At 39.3% G+C, this 27,468-nt stretch overlaps 2 protein-coding genes across 4 annotated transcripts in view; one reads left to right on the top strand and one right to left on the bottom strand.

The window, feature by feature from the left end:
• Window positions 1-689: 689 nt before the first annotated feature.
• ARMT1 (acidic residue methyltransferase 1) lies at window positions 690-11,181 on the bottom strand. 2 transcript variants are annotated; one of them, XM_055001666.1, is made up of 6 exons: window positions 11,104-11,181; window positions 8,574-8,679; window positions 6,855-7,090; window positions 4,802-4,870; window positions 3,987-4,152; window positions 690-1,790 (listed from the first exon to the last, which is right to left on the bottom strand). In XM_055001666.1, exons 1-6 carry the CDS (start codon window positions 11,154-11,156, stop codon window positions 1,026-1,028), a joined length of 1,395 nt encoding a protein of 464 aa, XP_054857641.1. In that variant the 5' UTR covers window positions 11,157-11,181; the 3' UTR covers window positions 690-1,025. The 2 variants fall into 2 exon arrangements, with proteins under 2 accessions (XP_054857641.1, XP_054857650.1); XM_055001675.1 differs by lacking the exon at window positions 4,802-4,870.
• Window positions 11,182-11,328: 147 nt separating this feature from the next.
• The window catches only part of RMND1 (required for meiotic nuclear division 1 homolog), a 41,091-nt gene continuing 24,951 nt past the window's right edge, over window positions 11,329-27,468 (top strand). The window contains exons 1-5 of one of the 2 annotated variants that reach the window (XM_054976308.1): window positions 11,329-11,458; window positions 14,362-14,447; window positions 15,407-15,912; window positions 20,919-21,027; window positions 26,888-26,963. In XM_054976308.1, coding sequence (XP_054832283.1) covers window positions 15,421-15,912; window positions 20,919-21,027; window positions 26,888-26,963 — 677 coding nt within the window. In that variant the 5' untranslated portion in view covers window positions 11,329-11,458; window positions 14,362-14,447; window positions 15,407-15,420. Of the gene's footprint in view, window positions 11,479-14,361; window positions 14,448-15,406; window positions 15,913-20,918; window positions 21,028-26,887; window positions 26,964-27,468 lie in introns of both variants that reach the window. The other variant, XM_054976316.1, reaches the window with a different exon arrangement.

Below are 27,468 nucleotides of genomic sequence, written 5' to 3'. Positions count from 1 at the left end.
TCTAGAAGAGCCACGTGGCTCCCGAGCCGCAGTTTGGCCACCCTGAATTATATTGATTGTTGCACTGTTGCTAGTTATGTAACTTTCTTGTTATTTATGAATTATTTATGAATTGTTTATGATACTGATTAGCACAAATTATTCTTTGCACTTAGCACTTTATTAAATTCTACAAAATTTATACTTAATAAGGACTAGTACCTCCAAGGTGTTTTGGTTAAGTACAGCGCATGTATCCGAGAAGCCCCAGTTGTTTAGCTACTGTGTTGATCATTTTGGGGTCAGGCTTAGCCCAATAGCAGCCACTGATGGGTTGATTCTGTTTTCTCACCACTGCATCTTCCTGACTTGCATGGCACAGGTCTTATTTTCCCTGGAATAAACATTCCCAGATCAGAAAGGACTTCTGAAAGGTGAGGAAACATGGGGAAGTTCTGCAATCTTTACATAAACTGATCATGGGATTCAACCCATTGCAAGAAAGAAACGGGGCACAAAGTCCCAGAAGAATCTTCGACAGCTTGACAGGGCAAGACCTTTTGTTTCTCTATTTAGCAAAGATGCTTCTAGGAGTCAAGCATGCTCTGAAAAGAGAGGAATGATGCACTGACTAGGTTCATCTCACGCATTATTCCCAAGTATATTTACACATTATTTTAATAAATCATAATTTATTTACAACTTAGTAGACAACTCTAGTAGCTTTAAAATAAGACTTCTGCTACAGGAATTCAAGCCAATTAGCCACCTTGTAGTATATGTATGTTAAAATCATGCTAATTAATCAATCCTCTGTCACTAGCATTCTTTAATTATAAAGCAAAATAGTTAATATAAGAGAATATTTGATATCTTTTTGACATTTTGGAAGAAAATACCAGAAAAGAGTCTCTAATGTGTCACAGTTGTATATCACTTTTAAAATAACAGCAAGACACTTTGAAGGAAAAAGAACATGCATATTGAAAGCTAGTGGTCTTCCATCCTTGATTTAACAGTGTTATCCTTCATATCATTCCAGTCAATCATGAAGCAGCATCAAATTGGACTATACCATATTTCCCAATTATCATCCAATCAGGTTCAGTATTCATTAACTGTTGACCTTCTCCAGGTTTTAATCCAACCTGAACATCAGATTTTAGTGTTCTTAAACTGCAGAGGGGGGCAGGATGAAAATTGTTCAAGGCTTGATGGAACGGCACTGTGAAGTCCCATTTTCGGTCACCTGTTAACTTCCTATAGTTCAGATCACCTTTAAAAATAATTAAATTTGACTTCTGCAACTCTGCATACAAATCAGGAGCAACCTGTGCCATGCTTGAAAATTCATGTGGCAAAGTCCAGAAAAAATGATCATGATAAATCCAAACACCATTTTTCATATTTCCCTCCCAGCTCACGCCACACTTAGACATCCATCTGTGATTAGCTGACAGCATTTGCTTAATAGTCCAATTCAAGTCATGATTTGTAGTATCTGATACATACCATGGGATACTTTTTCCATGAAAATGAATTTCGGCGGCTAACTTTGATGATAACAAAAAGTCAGCTAGTACAAGATCAGCAGTAAGTTCAAATCCAGCATTATCCAAGACCATGTCAATTCTAGTGCTACTCCATGAGTTCATTTTCTTTTGATTTATAAGCAGTGACCATATATTTTCCATGTGATCCACTAAAATAAAAGATTTTAACTTTTCCAGAGATTGCAAGGGATCTGACTTCTGAGAATTAGCTTTACCACCTGAAATTGACAAGTCACACTTATTGCCCCATAGCGAAACCTAAATGAGGGAAAAGAACATAGTAAGTTTTATGATGCCAAAGCCAGGAAATTCACTGATCTAGCATGCATCAAACCCATTTAAGCCCTGATTCAAAAGCATTTTTTAAAAAGCTGTAATCCCACTTATCAGTTGATTAGCAGGGAAGGAGTACTGAATTCTGTCTTCTTCCCTCCCCTGTACAATTAATGAGAAAAATTATGGATTTTAATAACAGGGCTATGCACACAGCCCTAACTGTCGGATCAGGACGCATACACATACATATATAAATGCAATTCTCTGTCCAGCTAAAGATAAACATGCTGTTGAACTGCGGATCTGCTTTATATTGAGAAATGACACGTTTTACTGTTAAAGGGATTTTCTTTTCATTATGTAGAATGTCAGACTCCTTAATGGTCACTCTACATGTTACTTCTTTTATTAGTTCTCCATGGAGCCAACCTGTGCTCCGTGTGTACACACGTCAGTTTGGGGATTGGCTTCTGTTAAAAAATGAGAGTGCAAAAGGGCTTGGAAAGCTGCCACTGGGGGAAGGAGAGCTCCTGCCTTTCCAACAAGCTGCTTCTCTGTGCAAAAACAGTGCAAGGAAGAAGAGTTTTTCCCCTTTCTGCTGCTGCATGTGCACAAAATACCTCCATGTGAAGCAGCAGAAATGGGGAAATGTCTCACCTCTGCAATGTTTTTGCACAGGAAAAAAAGCTTGGGAGAAAGGCAGGAGCTCTCCCTCAGCGGCAGAGTTTTCAGCTCATTTGCACACTGTTTTTTTAAATAGTAGCCAATCCCGGAGGTGATGTGTGTCTGGAAAGAACACAGGTTGGTTACAGATTGGCTCTGTGGAGAACTCGTAAAAGTAGTAACGTAGAATGATAGTTATAAGTTTAATTAAACTCGGGTTCTGCAGAAAGGCTGGGATGAGTCTTGGCTGACTCCCTCCCTATGCTCCTCTTTTTACCTACATACCTTCCAACATTAGCAATTCATCTGAAGATAGTGAGGGGTGGGGATGTTCAGGAGAGTCATGATTTACAACAGGAAATGGCCTCGAGAGCAGCTGGATGTTGTGGCTTTGATTCCACAATACTCCCCTTATTGCATCCTAAATGTACCTCTCTTGGTATGTGAAAAGATAACAAGAGGTGCCAAAAAGGGTGTCAAGTGTTACACTTAGTAGACTATAGTGCCTGTCAACCTTTCAAAATTTTGTAGAGGTGTGTTTGCATTTTTGTAGAAGTAACTTGATGTACTAAATAAGTTTCTAATGGCTTTTTTGTAAGAAGGTATATAAGCTAGTGAGCATGACCTGCATGGCATACATGGTCAAAGATATCTGCTGCGCATCAGCTTATTGGGGTCTTTTCTCTCTCACAAACTCATTTTGCTTTGCCAATAATTCTGCCTTGGTTAATTAGGCAAAGGTTTTGAGATCTCTCTACTGGGATTTTGGTGCATCCCCTCTCATTTACCACACCAACTAAAGCAGTGGTATTGTCTCAAGAGCCACCGGTGGCCCTTCTGAGCACTCTCAGTGTGGAAGCTAACTCATGTTTCAGAAAAGTGGGCAAGACCATTGCTTGGAGAGGCTTGTGGTTGGCAGGTGATTCCCACCTTGAAACAGCTGCTGCCATGGGAAGCTGTGAGCCTCCCAGAGGTATAGACCTTATCCCAGGGATGGAAGTATATATGGCTTTTTTGGTTGATGACAATTGCAAATGCGGTTCTCTACAAGCCACAAAGCAAGTACTATTTATTTAAAATGAAGACTGGGAACTAAGATATCATGGCATACTACAGACTGTCACATCTGTTAAAAAGACTGTGTGCACAGAAGTTTTAGTGAGCTTCAGATCAAGTTCCATATTATTTTTCGCTACTAGTTGTATTTTTCTTCTGAGTCTCAGCAGTATCTCAGCCATTAATATTGTGAGAATTCTACCACTGTTCTCTACAGTTGTAAAAATCTTTCTGAAAACCATGACTATGGAGCTGGAAGCTTTACAGGAAGAGCTTCACATGTTTTCACATCCCTTGAAGTTATTCTGTTAACATGAGTAGTTGTTGAATAATTCATTCCAGAAACCTACTATAAACAAGGACTCTATTAGCTCATCTTTGAAAAAGTAAAATAGCTTTCAAAATCACAGTGTATTTGTAATAGAGCAGATGTTTCAATTTTACTGTTATAAATTTTACCTGCAGCAGCTTAAAAAATTCCTCCTGAAGACGTTTTTCATCTAGATCTGCTATATTTTTCAGCAGCTCTTGGAAGTATGTACTTAAAGTAACAATTGCTTGCTGAGATTCAAAAAAACCTTGTACTTTTTCTTCCTTAAATACATCAAAATCACTGATGGGAGAACTACAGAGAAGGAGAAACAAATATATCACTATTAGTTTCTAGTAGCAATATGTACTGAAAACTGCACCCCCTGATCAATTTTGCCTCCACCTTGCTCACGGCATCACTTGCTGCATTTTCCTGAAGACACTATGCCGTGCATTTCTCCATCCCAGCTCCACACTGTTGGACAGGGAAAGAGAAATGCATAACATGTCATGAAACAAAGTAACATTGTCAGGGAGAATACAAGAAGATGCTGTTTTTAGCAACAGTTTTACATTGGGTATCATGTTTAGGAAAGAGTTTGTGAATACTTTCATTTATTCTCAAATCCTTTTCTCCCACACCTTATGTCTTCTCAGAGTGCTGTTAAAATTTTCCCTTCTTGCAATCATTTTTGGAGAATACTTAACTCAGGTTCGTAACTACCAAATAAGACAGAAGCAAACCCCTCACACTATCCAACTCACAGTGCTATCTTAAGCAGTGTGACATCCTTCTAAGCCCGTTGACTTAGAAGAGTGAAACTCTGCTTAGTGTGGCACTTTCAGCAAAGTGTAGTGGTTAGAGTGTTGGATTAGGATCTGGGAGACCTGGGTTCAAATCCTGGTTTTGTCATGAAAGCTTATTAGGTGAGCTTGGGGCAGTCACTCTCAGACAAGCCTACCTCACAGGAAGACTGTTGTAAGAATAAAATGGAAAGGGAGAATGATGTTGTAAGTTGCTTTGAGTCCCACTGGGGAGAAAAGCAGAGTATAAACATTAAAAAAAAATCAGATCAATGATTGGGTATATCTGTAACAGAGTAAAGCAATAATCTGTGCTACAAAGTACAAGTAATAACAGTTAACATGCCTTCCCTCTCTATAGTAAGAAATAGTAAACATCTTCAACTTATGAAGAGCTTTGTTAGTCTTGAATTCTAAGACAATATATACATTGTTTATGTTGACATTTTGCATGACGGGCTACATGCACTTTATAAAGAAAATGTACAGAAATTAGTATGGTAAATCATAATGCAAAACACTCAGAAATGGTTTCAGGAACAGCAGGAAAGCATTTTTCATTTCCTCCCTTACAAAACTAAGTAAGTAATTGTTTTATATCATATATGCTGAAAAGACTTTACGTACAATGTGTATCCTAGAATATCCTTAGACATTGTATAGGCAGGATAGTTTTAGGTGGTTAGCCGTGCTGGCTTGAAGAAGAGAGCACTGTCTCTGAAAACCTTATTGCTATCTAAGGTGCCACTGGATTCAAATCCTGCTGGCAGGTTTAGAGATGTGACTGCCTGGGGGAGGGGGGAACCCTGGAAAAATCCTGTCTTTTTCGAAGGATTTTTAAAATAAAAATTCCAATGAAAATTTGGGAAACTGGGAGAGGAAAAAAAGTCTTATGAAAGACTTTTCTGGAATGAGTTGCATGCACTGAGACAAAATAGGATGCAGCAGTATGAAACTCCATCTTGCTTTAGTCCTGAGGATACAGCAGGTCCCCATCTCACAAACAGGCTGTGTTCTCGAAGTTTGTAAGTCCTGGGTATGGAACTTGGAACACATTTTCCCAGAAACATACATGTAATAGATGATGGTTAGGTTAGCCCACCGAAGCCTATTAAATCTACAGCATTACTGAAATATTGTATGTTTGCAAAAGAGAAACAGAAAAACTCTACTGTTGTAATAATGTGTAACAGTTAAACAAGGTAGACAATAAAATAACTGTAGAATAAGAAATTGTGTTTTATTTTCTTTGAATGATGGCACTACCTGGATAACAGCAAATGAGTTTCATTAGCAAAGACTATAGATACATGACACAGAGCACACTTTGGGAATGGAAGGTGGCCTTTAACTGATGGTGAAATATTTCAAAGTTTGGTTTTTTTTAAAATCTTTAAGGATCAGGTAACAAAAAGCACTTAAAAGGGGGAAAGGTGGCTGACTGACCACGGTCTATGCTTCCTGGCCAACCTCACTTTCACTCTCCCAGGCTCCTGCCCTGCCCTTCCTTAGTCATTCATCATCCCTCCCCCTCCCAATTTTGAAACCTGTGATTGACTTCCTGGTCTCAGCCTGCATTCGTAGTGAGGCTGTTCATAAGAGCTTCTTACTGTATTTGCAACTTTGCTTATGGGAAACTAAGCCATTTATATTTTTAAATTCCATACATTTGCCCGTTAATACAATTTTTTACATGCCAAGTTATAAATGGTGCATTTTATGTTCTTAAAGCAACAAAACAGGTTTAGATTTGATGTGAAATATATTCAACACTTACTTTCCTTTTTTCCTCGAAATTTTACATCTCTAGGAAGATTACGTGCTATATAAAGTATTTAAAAAAAAAACTACGTCTAAAGATGATAAGACTTTTTTCACATGGTTTCATTTGTAACTGCATAGACTTAAAAAGGTTTTCACCATTTTTCATCTGATAGAAAGGTGAATGTCAGAAATTAATTAAGCTGTAAACTTAAGATGTGTCAATCTTGCAGATTCAAGACTGATCACAGAATCAGCAAAATATGAAACAGGTTGTAAGTATTTCAAAATTCACAGCAAGATATATAGTCCAGGTCAAGTTTGGAGGTAGTGAAGAAGGGAATATGGTTAGCACTTGAGGTCTCTTTAAGTTTTAATTCTTTTCCCCAAGTCCTTCATCCAACAAATAGAAGCCATACAAAATGTTGGTATAATATCACATATACTTACTTTTGAACTAAAGCCTCATAAATTCTACGATACATATAACATTCCACATATAACCAAGGTGATTTAAACCAGCTTGGAGGTCCATATGATAAATTCTGCTGATATTCTAGGTACTGGTTCCACAGAGCGGTATCAGGCAGGTTATCATTCAAAGGAATCAACAGCTTGTCTGTCTGCAATTCATTACGTAACTTGGAGAGATAGGCTATAGCTTTCTTCTCTGCTTCAATACCTTTCTAAAATAAAAAGGGAAATAATTTTTTCCAATGCCAATACAAGTTTGTTTATAAAACTATATTTTCAATAACCATATCCATTACATAATATCGTTTGATGTATCCCAACAGCTAAGCAGGAAACAGACAGTCAATAATTCAATGCAAATGTGCATAGTCCAGAGCTCATAACTTAGCACTGCAAATAAGATAGCCAACACAGTCTTTGAATTAAACTGAGTTCCTAGAGAAATTGTTTCCTGTACATGATGCAGTAAGCCAAAACAAGTAAGTAAAAGTAGGTCAGGGCAAAAGGAAAAACTTCACAATAGTTAATGTATCATAGATACCTCGTTAAGTCTGCAAAGCACAAATTGTAAGGTGTTGTTCCTTCTATAGGATCTAACAATCTTAAAATCCTACACACTTATTTGTGGAAAATGAATCTTTCACCCCACTTCCACGATTGTTTTGTTGTTTATGCCAACTGAAAATAAGGGCAGGACATATAAATGAGTATGATAGCAAAGGAAGAATTAAACAGACTATAAATTCTCACATGGGAATGAGTCCTGCCAGGCCTTCAAAGGGCATAAGACAACAAATGGTTCCTCATTTCACTTTGGAGCTACCTTCAATTTGTGTTGGACCAAAGTTACGGGGTTTTTACTACAGAACTCTGAAAAATTCCACACTCTATTTCCAGTGAATATATTTTCTAACATAAGCTACATTGATCCTATGGGCTCAGGGTGACTATTATCACAATATGCACTGTATCTTACTGTTTACAGGAACTAAATACCAATTTTGAAGTCCACGTACAAGCAACATGACTAAAAGAAGTACTACGGAAGATATTTCTGATGTACATCATCATGAGCATCTAGATCCAGCTGCTAACATTTCTTCTTGCATGCCATAGATAAGACAGGGAAGTCCTTTTGCCCAGCATCCCCATGTTTCTCTTCCTCTATTTTCCAACCCTTCAAATGCCTTCCAAATCTTGCTCTGCTAAAACTATTCAAATTTTTAAGAAGTATTCTATACCTAATACATGGCTCTCTTTTGGTAAGTCAATACTTGCCACAGCATTTTAATTTTCTAACTGCAAAGTTTGGAATTCTCTGCTATCATAAATACAGCACTCTTCTAAATTCCACAGTAGCAACTTCAAATACTGTTTCTGCTACTCCCTGAAATAATACCTAACATTCTGAGCATTGCACTTAATATGTGAGGAGGGGGAAGGAAATGTTCTCCATTCAGAAGAGAAATAAGATAATGTAAGATACAAGGGGAGAACAAGACAGCCTACAAAGAAGAGAGCACACAGACCATATAGATGTTGAAGGAAAAGAAGGATACAGTACAAATATACTTGGAATAAAACACACACAGAAAAAGGTTCTCTTCTTAAGCATGCAAATTAGCTCTTAGACAATTACTGGTAGACTTAAGACAACTTTAAGAATAAAAAGGGTCAAAGATAAAAGTTTCTTACTTCTCCATGTTCTTCAAAGAACTCATTTCTATGTCGATGCAGAGTATCAATAACTCTAGTCAGGATTTGAGGCAGCCTGTCTTTAATTGTATCATATGCAAAAGATCTATGAAGAACCAAATCAAAATTGTCACCAGATATCTGAAATCCAGAAAACACTAATCTTCTGGATTTAGAAGAGATATACACTTTGACTACCCTTAACTTATTTTACATGCACCCATCCTTCATTAACCACATTCCAAGTAAGCAGGATTACTACTACTGGTACGCTATCCTTAAAGCTGAAAGATCATGTACTTGTATTGGTCTAGTGACTTGCAAACTTAAGCCATACACTGATAGTCATTTCTTATCTGGTGATCAACCAAGAAATATTATCTCAGGCATTTAAACAGATTTTCTGGAAAACTTTACATTGTCTTAGTCTTACACAGTCTACAGAGATAAATAAGAATAAGCTTATCATACAGTTAACTCAGCCAAGCAATTTCCCAAAGCAGACTAATAAGGACTTAGAAGACATTTGGTAGAATAAATTGAATACTGAAAGATGTATCTATAATTTGGTACAGAAGTTTAATGTTTTTTAAAAACTTCCTAACAACAGCACTGAACCATGTCAATTTGCAATATTTTAATATCAAAGTATAAATTTTCAAATATATAATATAAACAAATATCATCATGTGCCTCTGCACAAAAATGTTGTAATTAAGGTTGGATAAATGTCAATTAACACCTAAAGATCTGTAACCAAATATCTGGTTTGTGAAATCATCACTGGACCCATAAGACACACATATATTCCAAGCTATACTCCCAGTCAGTAGTGCTCTAGACCCCCTTTTCCATTCCAAAGCTTTTACACTCACAGTCCAGCTGTGTTTTCAACCAAGCATCCCTTTTTCTTCCTTTAGACCTATCTCCTCTGCTCACTTTTTTAAAAGTTGCCAAGTCATCTGCGAACCACCTATATTGTTCCTCTTCCTTGATCACTCCCATCATCCTCCACAACCTGGGTCCTCACTCAATAACATCCCACTGCTCAGCCTACCTTCCTGATCAGCAACCCTTGCTTCTCAATCTCTTTTTGGCAGTGGTGCACACAGCGCCTTCTTGGAACCCTGTATGGCTTTTCCAACCGAACTAAACTTTCCCTTTCAACTACAGAAGGCATCGACATTTTACTGCAGACACCTTCTTCTGACCCAGGAAGAGAATGACTATCAACATAATATGTTAGCCTATGGGTTAGGAGAAGGGAAAGCAGCTGGAAACTCATTCACTGACAAGTGTCAAAATTGGTAAAAAAAAGAATGTGATTCTCATCAGAACTGGAAGAGCTTTTCTACATTTCAGTTGCCTCCTCTCCCACAGGAAAACTGTTGGTTACAAAATCTAAAATGCACTGGAACACATGTGTAAGTAGTATAGAACAGAACTGTTTGACTTATCAGTGCCACCACTTATGATATCCTGCCTGGAGCAGAACATATACCTGATATTAAAAAATTCTGACTCTAATACACAACAGCGCAGTTCCCTTCTCTCTCTTTTAAAAGAAGTTTTGCCAGTTGGTAACCTTTGGGCATACTCAACTTTCCCCTTCTACCATGCACAACCCAACCCTAAATACGTTTTTACTCAGGAGTAAGTCCAAGTTAACTCAATGAGACAGTATAATTCTACGCAGCTACACCCTTCTAAACCTGTTCAGTGGGCTTAAGAGAGTGTAACCATGTTTAGCACTGTACTGTCAGCCCTCAGAAAATATGTTCAAGAACACAGCCTGCATGTGCATTAGAATGCCAGTAGATCTATGGGGTAACAAAATAAACTATACCACATCCAATTACTGGTTGAGGGATGTCATTCTGGAATTCTTGTACATTAAAACGAAACAAACCTGCACATCTTTGCAATGAGAAATGCAGCACATCATGCAAACAAGCTGGGCTAAAAAAAAATGGGGGGGGGGGAGGTTTGTGCATCCAAGGGTGCCCTTCTCCTGAAGCCTTAAAATCCCCCACCTACTTCTGCTGCACATGTAGCTCAAGCTTTAGAGTATAGTACCTGACAGACAAAGATAAGAAAGGAGCTTTGACTCTGGAGAGTTTACACCCTGAAAATCCTGATGGTCTCTAAGGTGCCACTAGACTCGGATCCTGCTTTTCTATTGTAGATCAATACGGCTACCCACCTGAAACTAAATAAAAACTGACAAAGGGAGTTCCGACTCTCGAAAGCACATACCCCGGAAACCTAGTCGCTCTTCAACATCCCAATGCACCCGAGTCTAGATAAAAACTTGCTAGCGCCTTAAATTACTCCCTCCCCCAATTGCCTGTCGCAGTAACGACGGAGATACGTAAGTTTTGAGTCTGTTTAACTACAGCGACCGTAAAATACTCGACACATAAAGGCGGAAGTCTGATAGGGACGCAAAAGCAACTACCCTCTCCGCGCTTTACCCTTCTCCCGCGTCGGGGAGCTTGGCGGGGGCGGGGAGAAGTGATATGAAACGCACCCCTTGAACTTGCCCGAGAGAGGTACCGGTAGCACCACCATTTGCGCCGCCATTTTACTCCTTATGGCACCACCTTCCCACTCGCACCGCCGGAATGACGCGAGTCCCACCCACAGCCCGTTCCCATTGGTCGGTTACTTGGGGAGGAGCCGACTGACCCCGTCACGAGTGACTGGAAGCATTGTGAGGTTACCGGGAAGGGCCCGGGGAGATGAGCCCGCTTTCCCGAGGCTCTTGGGGCGGAGCTAAAGGAGGAGGAGGGCTGAAGAATTCGCGCGGAGAAGGTCAACATCCAGTGTCTGAGAGCGGCTGTTGGCGTCTGCCGCTTTGCCTTCTCTATCCGTGTCAGAGCCAGGTCGGTGAACGGCCCCCGGGGTGAGGCGGCGGCGCTAGTACGAGGGTTCCTCTGACGGAGCTGAGGGGCGGGAGTTGTTTTCCCAGTTGACGGCCTCTTGTTGCATGACAAGTGCGGTGGTCCCGCGATAGGCGTTCCTGCAGCCCCCCTCCCCTTTCGCCACCCCCTTGGAATTACTGGCGGGTTTAGAGAGAGGCAGTTCTGACCTGGTTTCCAATCCCTAAGGAAATGGGAGTGTATTGATAAAGCACAACTTGCCTGGGAGGGGGAGTCGGAGGTTCCGTTTGGCAGGGGCTCTGTTCCTTCCCGGAAGGCCTGTTCCATACCAAGTATGGAAGCCCTTCCGTACCAAAGTCAGTACCGTCATAGTAATCAAGCTGCCAAAACATCTTTTGCAGTGAAAAACTTAAGGAAAAGCCCCGTTGAGGCTCTTCTGCCTTTCTAAATCCATCGAAGTCAACGGGCTTAGAATGGTGTAACTTTGCTTAAAAGAGCATTGCTAGCCTACTGTTATCTCACTGTTTGACCAGATACTTTTAGGAAGCCCACGAAGTAGAGAATGAAGGCCACAACTTCCTCTTGTTATAGTCTTCCTAGAAGCCTTTTGACCATGGAGGTTTCATCTGGCTGTCATGGGTAATAGCTGTTGATAGATCAGGAAAGCCATCAAAACCAGTGGCTATTATTAAATTGTATAGAGTCCAGTAGCACCTTTAAGACTAACCAATTTTATTGTAGCATAAGCTTTCGAGAATCAAGTTCTCTTCGTCAGATGCCTGATACAGATACTGGCCAAATACAGAAGAGCAGGAGAGAGAAGAGAGGCGGCAATTAGGGGGGGAGGGGGAGGGAGCAATCAAAACATTCCTTTGCTAGTATATGTAAACATCTCCTTTTGGTGTGTGTATCAGTTGGCTTCAAAGGAGTTTGCCCTGTTAGTTTGTAGCAGCCAAAAAGCTAGACCATCCAATTCCAATGTAGTATGGGCCTTCGACAACCACAGCTCTCCCTGCCAGATGCATCTGACAAAGAGATCTGTGGTTCCCGAAAGCCCACACCAGGTGCCACTGAGCTCCCCCAGACCCCACCTCTGTAAAGGAAATCTGTTACCACATGCATCTGGCAGGGAGAGCTGTGGTTGTCGAAGGCCCATACTACATTGGAATTGGATGGTCTAGCTTTTTGGCTGCTACAAACTAACAGGGCAAACTCCTTTGAAGCCAACTGATACACACACCAAAAGGAGATGTTTACATATACTAGCAAAGGAATGTTTTGATTGCTCCCTCCCCCTCCCCCCCTAATTGCCGCCTCTCTTCTCTCTCCTGCTCTTCTGTATTTGGCCAGTATCTGTATCAGGCATCTGACGAAGAGAACTTGATTCTCGAAAGCTTATGCTACAATAAAATTGGTTAGTCTTAAAGGTGCTACTGGACTCTTTTTGATTTTGCTACCACAGACTAACACGGCTAACTCCTCTGCATCTATTAAATTGTATGCATTCTATACGTTTTTTCTGTGACAAGTTAGTACCTTTGGTTTGCTCTGAATCTGTTGTGCGTCAACTTTGAACAACCCCAAGGTCAAGTATCATGGGAGATGGAGATTAAGTTCTCTTGATCCAGTTTCTTCATGCCACACAGTTTTACAAACCATCTTCACCCTTCATCCATCTTAATGCTAAGATGTACCAAATTCATTAGCATTTTTTCAAATAGAAGGTGATTTATTGTTTTGTATTTTCAACATCTATGTCTCTAAGATATCCTTTCTGAGCAAACAGATGGCTCAGATTCAGATGCACTGTAGATCTATACAAGGGCATCAGGATACTTTCTATCAGCCTCTTTCCTAAAAATGGATGGATTTTGCCTTGTTCACTGCTGCCAGGTGTTGGGTCAAGTCCTACACACACAGCACTAGAGATTTGTGTAGATCTTTCAGGTAGCAACAATTAATGTTAAGGCAGCAAACCTATGCACACTTTCTTGAGAGTTAAGTCCTAATTGGTTTGCTGAGCCTTATGAGCTGGCTAACAAAGGATTTGACTGTTAATATGTGCTGGCATTGGCGTGATCATTTTGGATTGACTTTTGAAAAACTCAGATTTAATTTGTAATATGTGATTTGTATAAATGAATTCCGCACTATTTAAGAGTCTTGTATACTTTACTAGTATATTATAGTATAGTATAGCCTTGTCCTGGTGGCTTGGAATAGATAATAGTAGAACCTCTGGATATGGAAACTCCAGTGTGATGTAGTGTTTAAAGTGTTAGATTAGGATCTGGGAGACCAAGGTTCAAATTCCCATTCATGAAGCTCATTGGGTGACCTTGAGCCAATCACACACGCTCAGCTCAACATAACCTCCAAGGGTTATTGTGAAGACAAAACTGGTGAGGAAAAATCACATATGCGAGTCTAAGCTTCTTGGTGGAGTAATGGGATAGCATGTATTCAGTGGGTTGACTGATATCCCATGGATTTGTCCCTTGATATGTATGCAATATACTTCCTGATATATTGTATTAAGAGATTAGGTCTACTTGTTTGCAGCATTCTTGTAGGAATTACTAGCTCATGCAGGCATTGCTTCTAACATGTTTGCATCCCCATTTTGTTTTCTGTATAGGTTGGCCTGTTTATACAAAAATAAATCCCACTTAATTCCTTTCTGTAGCTCTGCATTTCCATATGGCATGCTTTCACAAGTGTTATGTATAATCTTTATTTGTTGGTTAATTTTGATTGGGTTTCTTAGTGTGATCAAAGCATTGAATATGGTCCTCAAAAATAACCTCTTTCTCCTTACATGTCTTCTGCTAATAGAATCTCACCTCTGTATTTGGAGTTCCTGTAACTAAATACTTAAAATTTATTTTAAAAAATGATTAATGTAGGAATGGCCAAAACTGGAAGCTAATTCTACAGTGAAGGAAGAACTTGACGTGTGTTGAGACATCTAGCAATTGTGAAGAATGATCATGTGAGTGAGAATCAAATGTAATGTTGGATGTGGTTGTTAAGGCAGCATTTGTTTTGGATTTGGGGCTCTGCTTCTAAACTTATTGCCCTCAAACAAATTAGTATTAACCATCTGTTTTGTAAGGGAACATACTGAAATTCTCTGACAGTATTGTGCTTATGTAACTTGCAGCTGGATAAGAGCTTTTCCAACTGTGACAGAATCTCTCTGTAAAGAGGAGAGAAGATGGCGGCTGTAGTGCCAAACCTCAACTGTTTCCCTTCACTCCAGCAAGATGTTCAATAGCATCTTTCCTCTCCTGAGGATATCTTTTTTCACCACCCTTCTCTCCACCAGCTCTTTCATCTTAAGCAAGGCTGTCTCATATTTTCATTGGATGCCACAGCAGCTGTAATTAATTGGTGAGAGAAGGAAGGTTCTGCCTGCTTTGGGAGTTTTTTTCTCCTTGGTACTTTGATTTGAGTGTCCTGTGAAAATCTAAGGATGAAGGTCATAAGAAATACATTTTTATTTTATTCAGCAGCATTTATTATTAATGTGTATTGGGTGCATGTGGTTCTGGGTTTTGTGGATGTGTGGTTTGCTGTTGAAAGGTATTGAGCAATGAGTCTCTTGCTGACTTGTAGTTTCTGCACTGAACATCTGAGAATCAGTGTAGGTCATTTCAGCGGCCTTTGCATAGTACTAGTATTCTCAGAAAGGGCATGTATCACTGTTAGACATTAACCAAACTTCACAATGCCTGTGAACAGATATCCTAATTTAATTCAACATTTGACAGCTTTGATTGTTGTTGTAGATAGCATAATTCTATCCTTATATTCTCCCTTGCCACATTCCTTTGAACCTGAGTCTACAAATGAAGTATGAATCCTATGTACTAACATGTTTGAACTGCTGAGCACCTCATGTTAGTTTTCTGTATTCATAAAAGTGTTCTTTTCCAACTCCTTATGCAGGTGACACTAAAAAGATGGCAGCTAAACTGCTGAGATTCCTGGCTACATGTCCTTATAAAATGAGCCAACAGTTCCATAAATATGAATATTTATCATCGAGCAACAGTCTTTGTAGGAAGTCAAGCAATTCTCTGTCGGCAAAAAGTTTATTCAGTCTATGCATTCCAGAAACCGTGGTTTCTCAATTAACCCATATTTGTCGGCAAGCTAAAAACTCGCAGAAACCACAGGCTGATGTTACTACTGCAGCAAAGACTATGAATTATTTGGTTCCAGATATCTGTCCTCCAACTCAAGAACAATTGTGTGCTCTAAAATCTTCAGTTTACAAGTACAATCCTAAGTGTATAAGAAAGTTTATTAAGTTACCTGTACAGCATTATTCAGTCTTATCAGCTGGTAAAATCATGCTAAGTCAAGGTATAGTGTCAACCAAAAGGCCACCAAAGGCATCTAGGACCAAGCAGCCATCCAGAGCGAATCTGCCACAACTTTCTGAAACAGAGGTAAAGTATGAAGTCTTTGTAGTCTAGTTTTGGAATAAAACATTTATTAATGACTCTGTAGATACAGAGAGAATTCATGCTTAGTGGAATGAGATGGGCCTACCGATGGAAGCATGAGTTTTTTTTCTGACCCAGTTCTCCAGCTCAGGTAATGCCAGTGGTTGTGATCAAGAAAAGAGCTACTGTGCATGCTGATAGGCTTTTATTTTGTTTTCTTGAACACCGGAACCTGTGCCTTTTTTCATGCTGCTTCAGATTTCCATGGCTGGCTTGATATTTAGGAAAAAAGTCCGAGAAGCAATGGAAAGGGGGGTGGGATGGGGGTTGTTTTCCAGAACTGAGGATACTTTTTAATTTTATTTTTTTTTAATGATTTTTAACAAATACAACAACAAGTACAATACTTAAAGAAAGCCTGCAGTAAACTTTAACAGTTAGGATTGAATATAGTACACTTTAACAGTTAAGATTAAAAGGGTGTGAAGTTCACAATTTAGGAGTAATGTAGAAGTACATTTAGTAATTAATATATTGCTATAACTCTGAGATTATCAGGAACTGAAATTAATACACTATCATTATAATCCATATATTCTAGAAAGGGAAGCCATTTCTCAAATAAATCTGAATGAAAGGCTGGATTTTCTGAAAGTGAGATACAATCTGTTATTTTATCCATAATAAAATATTCCCATATCTTGTACCAGTGTTGAATGGGTGGTAGAGCCTTTGCTTTCCAGAATTTTGCAATGATAGCTTTGGCAGCTATCAACATAATAGAGATGAGTTCTTTATGTATTGCTGGGATTTCTGAGTCTTCCCATAGATTAAGGAGAATGACCTTAGGGCAAACAGGGACCCTGTATCCTGTGATTTTCATTATCATTGCACGTATCTTGTTCCAATATTGGGCAATTCAGAACTGAGAATACTTATTACAGGACAGTTTCAGAAATGCTGTTTGAGAAACAGATGAGAATTGGATGATCAGATAAAATCTATAAAAATGAACAGTTAATGTCTTAAAGAGAAGCAAAAGGGCAAAAGGCACTCGGGAACTGAAACGACAGAAAAACAGCAAATTCCCCCCACACTAGCACTGTAAACAGCAAAAAGTAACAAACAATGAACCGTTTACTCTGGAAAGTAACAAAAGTCAATCACATCAGAAATAATAAACACAATCACATATCAAACACATCACATATCAATCAATCAATCTAGCACATAATAGTGCAAACACCAGAAACCGGGATCAATGAAACCTCCAAGAGGCTCAATCAGTCAACTCAGTGAATGTCTCGGTGAGGGTAACTCCGTAATATAGTAGGTCCAAATAGATGCTATAAACGGTGACCAGCTGAAAACTCTACCAGGGAACAATGAAGATGGAAGGTCCAGACGACGGTCTGGGAGATCCAAAGAAGTCCTGGGAGTGGCAGTTGAATCACTCGGCCCGACACTCAGCTAGCAAAGAATTGTTTCGCCACGTAGGCTTTCTCAGGGGCAACCCAATCTGTGCAAAAGAACATTCAAAGATACACTCATTCGTCCTCAATAAATACAACCGTTACATAGTCATCAGTGTAAAATAATGTTCTTTTGGATTGACCCTGAGAGAGCCTACGTGGCGAAACATTTCTTTGCTAGCTGAGTGTCGGGCCGAGTGATTCAACTGCCACTCCCAGGGCTTCTTTGGATCTCCCAGACCGTCGTCTGGACCTTCCATCTTCGTTGTTCCCTGGTAGAGTTTTCAGCTGGTCACCGTTTATAGCATCTATTTGGACCTACTATATTACAGAGTTACCCTCACCGAGACATTCACTGAGTTGACTGATTGAGCCTCTTGGAGGTTTCATTGATCCCGGTTTCTGGTGTTTGCACTATTATGTGCTTGATTGATTGATTGATACATGATACATGTTTGATATGTGATTGTGTTTATTATTTTTGATGTGATTGACTTTTGTTACTTTCCAGAGTAAATGGTTCACTGTTTGTTACTTTTTGCTGTTTACAGTGGTAGTGTGGGGGGAATTTGCTGTTTTTCTTAACTTAAAGAGAACCAATATTTAATGAAAGGAACTTTCTTAGCATATACTATAATATCAAACCACTTCCATCCAAAAGCCTCATAGATTGCTGAAGACTTTATTACTGTTCTGGAGAAAGTAATATGTGGAATATGAATTCTATTAATGGGAATTTCTTTTTAATGTTTTCAAATCATTGAAAGATTCTAACAAATGTATAGTCTCAAAAATAAGAAAATTCTGCCCCGCTCAAGCCCTCAATGTCTTTTGAAATTGCCCATTGGTTTTTGTACTATCATAGCATCTAATCATTTGAGAGTAACTTCTTTGTAATCCTGTTTAGCCTTAGCTACACTTTATGCTAGTACCTATATAAAACTAAAATAAACTAATATTTAGAGAAAGAGAATAATAATATTCGATATATATACTGCCCTTCAGGATGACTTAACACCCACTCAGAGTGGTTTACAAAGTATGTCATTATTATCCCCATAACAACAATCACCCTGTGAGGTGAGTGGGGCTGAGAGAGCTCTGAAAGAGCTGTGACTGACCCAAGGTCACCCAGCTGGCTTCAAGTGGAGGAGTGGGGAATCAAACCTGGTTCTCCAGATTAGAGTCCTGCACTCTTAACCACTACACCAAACTGGCTGAATGGTATTTAGAGAAATGGAATGGGTTTTCCAAAAATCAAGGACATCTTTAGAAAAACAATATATTTTCACCCCATGAACTTGTGGTATAGCCTCCATTTATAGATGAATTACCATAGAAAAAGTGTTGAGTTCAGAGAGTGGTTACTTAAGATCATGGAACACTGTGGACAGCTTTTTGAAAATCATACTGTGAGATCAGTTTTACACAAAAGGCTTAAAGCAGCTCTTTCTTTAATGGGATTTGTAATATTAATGTAAACTTTGGCTGTAATGATCATTGGCCTTATGAATGCCTCCCTTTCATTTTATTAGTGATCAAAAGTTAACATGAATAAGTGCTAAAGAGAGGCTCAAGCCTCTTAAGCTTCCCATCGTGTTGATTGCAACCTGTTTTTTAAAGTAGTGAATGAGTGAAGGATAATGCAAAGAATGAAATTCTCTCATTATTATTAAGATGGTTGCATAATGATGCCATTTATAGCTACTGAATTTCAATTAAGCAAGAAACATCCCCTGAAAACTCAAGTATTATACAAAAATAAGCTTATTAGATAGTATCTAAGTAGATAGGAATTCTTTTCCATACCATTTGTTTAAGCTTGAGTTCAGAATGCTGATAGAGCTACTTTCTCATCCTCCTTGTCGTGGGAGATGCCAAAAGTGATTAATAAAAGTCTGTAAACTTAAGATTTCAGGATTTATGTTTAGTTGGTCCAAATTTTTAGACTAACTTCTTTATTCCTCACTCCTCCACTTGAAGCCAGCTAGGTGACCTTGGGCTAGTCACAGTTCTCTGGAGCTCTCTCAGCCCCACCCACCTCACAGGGTGTTTGTTGTTGTGGGGATAATAATGGCATACTTTGTAAACCGCTGTGAGTGGGTGTTAAGTGATCCTGAAGGGTGATGTATAAATCAAATGTTGTTGTTGTTCGTTCCTATTTTCCAAAAAACTTGTTACGCCTCAAATGAATTTTTTGTTGCTGTAACCTGACTAAAATTTTAAGATTACATTTATTTTAACATATGAAGTTACTGAATTACTGGTTATTGACCTTTGTGTTTAGTTCTGTGCAGTAACTTGCAATTCTGCACAGTTGTGATAAATACCATGTAAAATAACTAGAAATGTTTCTGTAATTGTTACATAGGGTAACATTTCCAAATACTACTATGTAACTAATGTTGCAACCCCCTGCTCAAGTTATACTGTAGTATGTGTGTTTGCAAGAGATAGTAGTTTATGGAATGTGTTCTTAGGTTCTCACATAGTGGTTGGTGTGTCAAGGCCTGATCTCAAAATTTCAAGCTTGAATCCCCATTCTGCTATGAAAACTCACTGGATGACCTTGGGCCTGTCACACACTCTCAGCCTAACCTACCTCACAGAGTTGTTGTGATGATAAAATGGATGAGAGTAGAATGATATAAGCCACAAAAAAGGCAGGCTATAAATGATGTAAATATTTATTTTTAAAAGCCAGCACATGCCTGCATTATAGTGAAGCTTGGGCTAAGAAGCTTCTACAGTAATGTCATTTTCTCTGATATCTAGCACCACCTGCTGGATGCAGAAATACTCAGGCAACATTGGTTTTTTCAAGATCAAATGTTAATTTTTATGCCCTAGCAAAACAATACTAATCTCTGCAGTAAATCGAGTTGCTCATAAATTGTCAATCCAACCCCTCTTTTACCATATGAAATTTTGCAAATGTAGCAGGAAAATAGTTTTTTTTTCTGTTTTAGAATGTGAGTATTCTGCTTTGGCAGGGAAGGAACAAAGGGAGTAGAACCTTAAGTTTAATTGGAATTCTTGGACTGAAATAGTAGGGTGAAGCCCAGGTAGTCCAGTAACTAGTTGATTTGTAGCTGAAGAAAACTAAGTATGTCCACTAACAGCCCTACTTTGTGCATATTTATTTAGAAGCAAGTCCTAGTAATTTCTGTGAGGTTTACACTTGGCTGTGCATAAGAATGCAGCCTTGACATATGTAAGTATTTTAATACTTATATAAAAGGGCATTCTTTTTTCTTAGGTGCCAAATGTTTCTGAGGCACCTGCACTTAAACTTTGTTCTTATTCAAGAAGTCTCAGGAAGAAATAAACAAGTCCCTTGTAATATTTTATAGATCTAATTCTGCACCATTGATATTGAGGAAGGGTTTTCAGTTTGTGCACCAAAGTTAAAGATTCAGTTGTGTAGAATATAGGATTTGTGAAGTCCAGTGCTTTATTACATAACATGATATAGCCACCTACTAGGAAAATACTAGAATATACTTTATTATTTTCTTAAACTTTTCTTTGGCATAGGATCTTATGCAGTGCACAGCCTTTGCAACAGCAGATGAATATCATCTTGGTAATCTATGCCATGACCTGACATCACAGGGCTATGTTGAAATAACATCATTACCTAGAGGTAAGTTTCTGATTACCAGCTTTTCTTCTACTCAAAATAAGTTGTGGGTTGGGTGAATAAAGTTTTTTCTAGCAGTGTAGTGTTTCAAACAAGTTTCTTTGTTTGAGACATATCGTTATCTTGGCACCATGATAGCACTTTGCATTCTTTTTACTTATAACGTTACTGTTTCTAAGGACTGAAACCTTGGGACTAGTACAGGAATTGAATTGCACATGTAAGGAGTTTTAAGAAGCAACAGTTTGAAACATCATCCAGTGTCTGATACAGTGTGGTCTAGATGCCACTTCTTCAGAACCTTCCTACTTTAGCAGCATGCTTCTAAGAAATGCAGGGTCGATGCAAAGGCACATACGTAAAGTGCCTCCCTATGTGCTGTTCCCTACAGTGATTCCCTTAAGCTTTCTCAATTTCAAAGAGCAGTGCAGCAATTTAGCACAAGGGCTGTTGGTCAGTAAACTGCCACATTTACAGCCCCCCCCCCCCTCCAGTTCATTTTCATATTAGCAGCTCTCCCACTTCCGCACTCCCAAACTACCCTTTTAAGTTCTGGGGGGTGAGCTGATAGGAAAACATCCTGAAATAATTGATGCACAGTGCCTAATATTCTGTCAGCAGAATCTGTAGAAATGAGCATGTTGAAAAAAGCGCTCATGTAACCCTTGGATTAAGCACTTAAAAACCAACATTTTAACTGAAGAGAAAAATATATATAATTTATGCTGCATCCAATTTCTCTGCTGAACAGAACTTTTACTAGAGTTTCTGTTGGCATCCTGAAACTCCTGAACATTTAATTTGAAAAGAAAAAAAAATCCACAATTGTTGTAAGATACTTATTTAAGTTGTACTGGTATCTTCCTCTGCTACTGCTTGTAGTTCATATCAGTAGGTTTTAGTCATGTGACCAAGCATTGTATAGAAATGTAAACAAAAATTAGTTCTAGCTGTTGCAGCTGCAAAGAAAATATTGCACTGTGTTACCTAAACTACATTTCTTAGACGAATGCTGTGTGTTGCCTTGTAGTCACTAAAGCCTTTGCTGTATGCCGAGGTTTCATAGACGTTCCTTAATCTAGGGGAGTCGGATCATCAGTCTTTAGCTGGAAAATGGATGGCTGCATTCGGATTGAGTAAGGACTGTGAATGTTGGAGGTAGTTAAGTAGATCATTGGCAAGATTAGCTACTGAAAGATTTTATGTTGGGAATAAAGATGCTGAGCTGTTGGGGCTAGGTGTTTTTGTTGGTCCCCTTGATTGTAGTGCAATGATCTACAAGGACACATTCTGAAAAGTATGAATAAACAGTGAGTTCCAAAATTTAAATGACTACTTCTCCCCATATGAGCCCAGTTGGACATTCTCACAAGGTTACTCTCTTTGTCCCCTCCTTAAAGGAGGTGAGATATGTGACTGCCAGGGCAAGAATGTTTTCTGTAATGGCCCTATCCTTATGTTATGGACTGCCAGTTAAAATAAGGGCTGTCTCTTCTCTCATCCAATTCTTGTGGGAGTGTAAGGCTGTACTGTTTAGATGGACCTTTTCCTGACTGATTCTAATGGTGTTTAATTGTATTAATGTTTTTACTATGTCAAGTTTCTGGCTTCTTTAATTTACTTATCGTAGTGAGCAGTGAGGAAGAAGTGGCATAGTAAGTAAATGTTAAAGTGAGTTAATGTGCTACTGGACTTGAATCTTGCTCTTTTACAAGACTGTTGTAATTTTTCTGAACTATAGGGAAATGAAAACTGATCATTTTTACAGGGTTTTTTTTTAGAAAGCTGAGGTAAACTTGTCAAGTGGAAGAGAGCATTAGTGTTGACCAAGGTGAGGATGGAAAATTTCCATGGTAAAGACAGATCCCACTCACCTGTTCATAGGAATATGTGGAAACCTGTAATAATAATCTTTCCACGTACATGCAAAGACTTGGTAAAGGGAAATGATAAAAACCAAACCTGGGGTGTGCAAGGAAAGTTAGAACTAAGGTACTAAGAAAGAGGAAAAAAGAGCTATTGGTGGTAGACATCTCTAACTTGGAGTTGAAAGTTGTCTGCTCCTTTCAGTTCTTATATTCCATGTTGTGTGCATCTTTAGTAAACTGGAAATGATGGTGCACATCCTGTAAGGATTTGTCATGTTAGTGGTGCAAAGAAAGTGATGAACAGTGTGGTGCAAAGAAAGTGATAATATTTCTCTGAATTTGCTTGATCTGACACACACTTTATCCGACTTATATACCACTTCACCATGTCTGGTGCTCAAGGCAGTTTACAGCATACATATAAAATGCAAACATTAATAATACTTTGATTTGCCTCCTTACAACACCATTCCCTTCCAGCTGCCTGATGCAATAGTTGTATGCCAATCCATCGTTGGATAGGCTAAATACATTAAATCCAGACAACTGTGTTGTTATGATGTAGGATATTATAGATGTTTTGTTTTCAAAGGCCTAAGCAAAATCCTAGAAAAACTTTCAGATGAAACATATTGCTACATTGACATATCTCTCGGTGATTCTTGGATATCTCCCCAGCATATTGGCTCCTGTCCTAGTTCCTGACTAGCAGGAATCTGGTAAATATTTCTAGCCTTATATTACTTCATGTGTTCAACAATCCTGTTTAACAGGGTAACGTATTCAGTAGTAGGGAGAACTGAGAAAGTAACACATTGTGTTGGTTTCTCTTAAATTAATCAAAGTAGCTGAACATTGTTTCATCGTTGTATCCTCTGTGTATCCACACATGGGATCTGTGCACGCGCAGGCCAGCTGTGGACATTCCAAATCTCCCAGAAGCACAAGATCTTCGCCTAGCCCATTTTGCACACTTTCCCCCCAGACACAGCTATAAATGGTGGGCTGAATAGCTCCCTCCCCTCATCACTAGCCCCTCACCATGGAATGAAGGTAGAAGACCTTCCCTTTGAAGGCTCAGACCTATTTTCATCCACTATGGATGAGACAGTGAAAAACATTAAGGATAATTAGGTGACAGATTTTTGGGTATCACACCTATCTACCCAAATCCATTCAGGCAGAGATATTTCCCCTTGGCCATTTCTACCATGTAATAGATATAATTGCTTCCATTCTCAGCTAATGCACCCAACATCCAGAGGCTCAGCAACCTTCATTCTTCACCTCTGTTCAACCCTATAGGAGGTACTTCAGAACCAAGTCAAAGATGGTTCCCAGTCTCCATAAGATCAATCTGATCTAAATAAGGAGAGCTTTTGACACCAAACCCCCTTTTGCCGTGCTGAACAACTCATCACTTTCTGTGCAGGCCTGGGAGTCTGTCACCCAGGAGGCTTGGGTGTTGTCCATTGTCAACTACAACTCCAAACATCCCACCTCTGTACAACCCTCCTCTCCCACCCACCTTATTCATAGAGGAAGTGCAGTCATTGCTGAAAATGGGCCATAGAACCGGTTCCATATCTCTGGTTCTTACCATCCTCACCCAACTGGGCCTCAGAGTCAATCTGCAGAAGTCATCTCTGGTACCCCAGCAGAAGGTGGCATTTGTGGGGGCAGTCCTTGACTCCTCACAAGCCCTTGCCTTCCCCATTCCAGACAGGATAACAAAATTTCTCCTCACCATGCACACAGTCCTTTCATGCTTGTACCAAAGTGCAAAACAAATACAAAGACTGTTAGGTTTTAAGGTCTCACTGACTCTGATAATTCCCTTTGCCAGACTCCATCTCCAGGAGTCTGCCAGGAGGCTTCATCTCCTCCAAAACTGATTTGTTAGAGTATTCCATCCACACAGCAAGAACCTGTACAAGCAGTTCTCCATTCCAAGACTCATTTACAGGTCCCTGAAGTGATGGCACAACATACAGACTCTCCTAGTGGGCAACCCATTCGATTCTTCCACAGTGCAAATCGAATTCAACACAGATGCCTTTCTGTTGGGTTGGGGGGTATAGTCTCCTCTGGAATCGTCTATGCATATCAACCTTTTCAAACTCAGGGTGATAAGGTTTGCTCTGAAAGCTTTTGTACACCTAGTAGAGAGCAAGGATCTTCAGATATGCACAGACAATACAACTGCTGCACATTACTTAAACAAACAAGGGGGTACTGCCTCCCTAGCTCTCTTGGAAACCCTCACTAATATGGGAATGGGCTATCCAATATCGATTCAGTCTCTCTGCTATATACATAGCAGGCAAAAACAGTGTTCAACCAGATGCCTGCACAAACCCTTCAAGCCCCTAGCTACTTGCTCCCTCAAGACGCTAGCAGCTAAAACAGCTTTTCTGGTGGCCATAACCTCAGCTAGGAGGGTGAGTGAATTGCAAGCCCTAAGAGCCGACCCTCCTTTCATTAAGATGTTCTCAGAAAAGGAGGTTCTCCATCCAAGTATCCCTTTTCTTCCAAAGGTCATCTCCGCTTTTCATATGAACCAAGACATTGTCCTATCTGTCTTCTTTCTGACACCTCAGGATGATGTAGAGAGACTTTTGCACACTCTGGATGTTAAACATACCTTGTGCTTCTATCTAGACAGGGCAGCTCCTTTTCAGAAGGACCCTAATCTCTGTGTCTTTTAAAGGGAGAAAAAAGGCTAGAAAGTCTCTGCACAGTCTATTTCAAAATGGATAATGTGGCTCGTTAAGGCTTTCTATAAACAGTCTAAGCAACCGTGCCCATGACACCTCATCAGTCTTCAAATTGAGCATCCATCTAGTCGACATAGGCAAGGCGGCCACTTGGTCAACGCCGTCTATGTTCATCAAGCATTATGCCATTGTTATGGACTCCAGATGTGATGCAGCTGTTGGCAAGAGTTTTCCAGTAAAGAACTTCATGCCCTCCTCCTGGGTAAGTTAGCTCGCCAATCTCCTGTGTGGGACTGCACAGAAGACACGAAGATGAAAACAGGGTTGTGCGTACCAGTAACTGTTAATTCAGTAACTGATGTTCATTCAGTGGTCTTCTGTGTAGGCACACATCCCTCCCTCCTTTCCCACTGTGAACTCTTTTTGAAATCTTCCTTCTGCACCAGTGGTTTAGAGAACTGAGGGAGGAAGCCACTTGCCCCACCTTTTATAGCCGCATCTAGGGGAAAGGCACGCAAAAAGGCTTGGTGAGTGTCTCACACTTCTAGGAGCTTTGGAACGTCCGCAAACAGCAATGTGTGCCTGCACAGAAGACCACTCAATGAACAAGAGTTTCAGGTAAATGCAACCTTGTTTTCTGATCTCTTGATAGCACAAACTAACATCACAAATTATTTGTGATGATGCTGGAGGATCATTTTAGCTACACTTAAGAAAAATGTGATTGTATTAAAAAGAATTTAGAAAGTGCTATGTAACTATGATATTCAGTAGTGGACTAGAAGCTGTTTTATTACCATTTAGGTCAATGATAGAGATTGGAACAGATCCCTTTAGCTTAACTGATGTGTTCCTAGAGTTGTGTGCAATGTTTTCTAGAATAGTTTAATGCAGGCTAGAGAATAACATCTGGTACTTTTTTGCCTGAAAAATTTTGCAACTAACATTCATGAAAAATGGAACTGTTGTAAATTTTAATTAGAACATGAATTAAACTATAATTTGTGAGAATTCATGGAATTTGGACTAGGAACTTTTTATTTTTAAAAGCAGAACTTGATTCCGCCCCCCTGCTCCCCCCCCCCACACACACCAGACATTTTTATTCTGCTTTGGTTTAACAAACAGTGCAATTCTAAACAAAGTTATGCCCTTCTGCGTCCATTGACTTCAGTGGATTTAGGAGGATATAACGCTGCTTAGGATGGTGCTGTGTAACTAAATATTTTGAAAACATATTTTTGTATATGATTTCACATCCCTTTTCTTATAAATTAGATGCAGCAAATGTTTTGGTGATTGGAACAGAAAACGCAATGAAAGAATATGATCCTGGGATGATCTTTTTTTTCAAGTAAGCAAAGCTAATCAATAAAATGCATGTGGATGAAATTGTTAATGCTAAGACATGCGTATTACTCATCTTCTTCCCCTTTGCACCTTTTGCTGTTTTTTTTTTTTACTTTCTTCACTCCAGTCCCCATTTCCTTCTTTTTGTTCCATTTTTCTTCCTTCCACCCATCCACCACTGTCTTCCTCCTTGCCTTACCTGCCTACTCTTTCTTTCCTCAGTTCACCTCCGATGTTGAAGTGAATCTGCAGCAGCTAGAGTTGACTAGGCAATCCAAAATGGCTGCTGAGATCTCATGAAGAAATCTTTTTTTATATAAATTTTATTTAGAAAAAGAGATAAAAAATAACAATTAAAAGTGCATAGAACCTTATACAAAGTACATTAGACTACATAGAAAGAGTATATAGAGTATATAGTGATAGATTTGAGCTGCATGAAAGATATAATCAGAGTATATAACATAACTGAACATCATACTTATACTCCTGTCCCTCATTTCCATTAT

Source organism: Eublepharis macularius, chromosome 1, assembly GCF_028583425.1.
Source record: "Eublepharis macularius isolate TG4126 chromosome 1, MPM_Emac_v1.0, whole genome shotgun sequence".
NCBI lineage: Eukaryota > Metazoa > Chordata > Lepidosauria > Squamata > Eublepharidae > Eublepharis > Eublepharis macularius.
The sequence above is the reverse complement of the archived record's forward strand: the minus strand, read 5'-3'. Positions and strand labels throughout refer to the sequence as shown.